At 42.8% G+C, this 2,917-nt stretch overlaps 1 protein-coding gene across 1 annotated transcript in view; it reads left to right on the top strand.

The window, feature by feature from the left end:
* The window catches only part of LOC102487516 (zinc finger protein 627-like), a 9,707-nt gene that overhangs the window by 795 nt on the left and 5,995 nt on the right, over positions 1–2,917 (top strand). The window contains exon 2 of the mRNA XM_006147207.3: positions 2,082–2,208. Coding sequence (XP_006147269.2) covers positions 2,082–2,208 — 127 coding nt within the window. The remainder of the gene's footprint in view (positions 1–2,081; positions 2,209–2,917) is intronic.

Raw genomic sequence — 2,917 nt, 5'->3', positions numbered from 1 at the left:
TCTCCCTCTCTTTCTTTCTTTTTTTTTTTCTTTCTTTCTTTTTTTTTTTTTTTTTAGAAGTTTTTGCCATAGGGCACATGCGCCCGCCAGACTGAGACAGAGACAGAGGAGTAATCACCCCCCAGGGGGGATGGCCACACCGCAATCCCTTCTCCTCCATTGTCCTCTCGGGATCTTGGGCACACACACACGTGCCCGGCATGAGTTTAAGCCACCGGATCTGGGACTTGAACCGTGGTCAGCTACATAGGAGTCCAGCGACATAGCCATTACGCCAACTGCTGGTCCCAACAAAGACATTTTTAAGTTCCTTGTCCCAGTTTCTTTCACAGAGGTCCTTAAAAGCCGTGCATTTTCCTGTGTATTAGGGGTCTTTTATTGCTCATAACAAGTTACTTCCAGGGCATACCTGAGTTTATGCTAATGAGTCACTCAGAGGCTAACACAGTTCCATGAAAATACATAAAACAATTGCTTAGTCGGGCCGGTAGGTGGCGTGGCAGTTGAGAGCGTTGGACTCCCCCACATGGCCGACCACAGTTTGACTCCCAGACTTAGTGGCTTGCTTTCTCACTCGCCTCCCCCGTCCCTCTCTGGTCAAATTAAAATAAATAAAATTAAACAAAATTATTCTTTAAAAAAAAAAAAATTGCTTAGTCAGTCAAGACATTGTAAAGATGGGTCTACCAGGTGGCATGATGGTTGGGGCTCTGGATTCCCACATGACTGACTGCGGTTTGCATCCCAGACCTGGTGGGTTGCTTACTCTCTCTCTCTCTCTCTCTCTCTCTGGTGAGCAGATGTGCCCTATAGCAAATTGAAAAATAATGATAAATAAGGGGCCGGCAGGTGGCTTGGTGGTTAAGGGCACTAGACTCCCACATGACTGACTGTTGTTTGAGTCCTGGACCTGGCAGCTTGCCTTCTCACTTTCTGTCTCTCTCTCTCTCTCTCTCTCATTCTCACTCTGTTCCTCTCTGGTCAAATTACAATGAATGAATGAATGAATAAAGTTAAATAATTCTTTTAAAAAGAAAATAATGATAAATAAAATTAAATAATTTGGGACCAGCAGTTGGCATAATGGCTATGTCACTGGTCTCCCATGTAGTTGACTAAGGTTCAAGTCCTGGCCCCGGTGGTTTAAACTCACGCCAGGCACATGTGCATATGTGCCCAAGATCCCAAGACAAGAATGGAGGAGAAGGGATTGTGGAGTGGCCATCCCCCCTGGGGGTTGATTTCTCACTTTCTATGTCTCTGTCTCTGTCTTTTTGGCGAGCACACACACCCTATAGCAAAAACCTCTCAAAATAAGTAATTATTTTTTTAAAGTTATTTCATTTTATTTATTTATTCATTCATTTATTTTAATTTGACCAGAGAGAGAGAGAGAGGGAAAATGAGAAAACAAGCCATCAGGTCGAGGACTTGATCCATGGTCGGCCATGCGGGAGTGCCCAGGGCCTTAATCATCATGCCACCTGCTGGTCCCCAAATAATTCTTTTAAAAAAGAGGAAAAGACATTGTAAAGGTCACAAACATGTAGTGACCACCTGGAGAAGATCTACAGAGCCATGCGGTGAGATTGTTAAGCCCACCTGCAGGCCCCAGTTTTAGCATCGGTAATTGCCATGTGGAAGGAAATTGTTACTGACAGAGATGAAGAATTCTGATTGACCACATTCTGAAATGAATATTTGGAGTCCATAGCATTCCATAAACTTACGAATTGATTATAAATCCCCAGTGTTGTCAGTTTCTGCCTTCCTTTTTTCTTTCTTTCTTTTTTTTTAAAGAAGTTTTTGCTATAGAGCATGTGTGCTCACCAGAAAGACAGAGAGAGAGAGACAGAAAGTGAGAAATCACCCCCCCCCCAGGGGGATGGCCATGCCACAATCCCTTCTCCATTCTCCTCTCGGGATCTTGGGCATGCATGCACACATGCCCAGCATGAGTTTAAGCCACTGGGTCTGGGACTTGAACTGCAGTCGACTATATGGGAGTCCAGCGACATAGCCATTACACCAACTGCTGGTCCCTCAGCCTTCCTTTTCTACACATCTGTGGAATGTTGCAGGACCCAGTGGTCTTTGAGGATGTCTGTGTGAACTTCACCAAGGAGGAGTGGGCTTTGCTGGATCTTTCACAGAAGAGACTCTACAGAGATGTGATGTGGGAAACCATCAAGAACCTAAATTGTACCGGTAAGGATGACTGCATTCTCTCACTTATTTTTTTTTTTGGGGGGGGGGAGAGATTTTTGCTGTAGAGCATATGTGCTTGCTAGAGAGACGGAAAGATAGAAAGTGAGAAATTACCCGCCCCAGGGGGATTGGCCATGCTGCAGTCTCTTTGCCATTCTCCTCTTGGGATTTTGGGCACATACACACATGCGCCTGGTATGAGTTTCAAGCTTCTAGCTACGGGATTTGAACCGCGGTCAGCCATGTGCGAATCCAGCATCATAACTATTGTGCCTTCTGTTGGTCCCTTCCTTCACGCATGTAATTTTTTTTTTTTTAATTTTATTTTATTATCATCATAATCTTCTTTCTATTACACTAGATTACATATAACTTTACATTGACTTCCATTGCTTTTTCAAAATGGGATGCCATGCATGTCAGTCAATACAGAGATATCAATCTCCCCGCTTTATCATTCAATATCTTTTCCATGCTTTTCCCAATAATTGTTATTATTATTTTTTTTAAACAATCAATCACTATTTCTCATTTTTGCTTATTAAAAAGACTTCACCCATCATGAAATACTTCCCATACCGGTTCAGTTGAGAATACTATACATGTCATCATCAACAGGTAATAAACCATATCTATTTCTCATTAACATCCTGCCTCTCTATTGATTCACTGCTGTCTTTATCCTCTTCTCTCTCCTTTTTTTTTTTTT

This window comes from Tupaia chinensis, unplaced genomic scaffold (assembly GCF_000334495.1).
Source record: "Tupaia chinensis unplaced genomic scaffold, TupChi_1.0 Scaffold000201_2, whole genome shotgun sequence".
Taxonomy (NCBI): domain Eukaryota; kingdom Metazoa; phylum Chordata; class Mammalia; order Scandentia; family Tupaiidae; genus Tupaia; species Tupaia belangeri.
The sequence above is the reverse complement of the archived record's forward strand: the minus strand, read 5'-3'. Positions and strand labels throughout refer to the sequence as shown.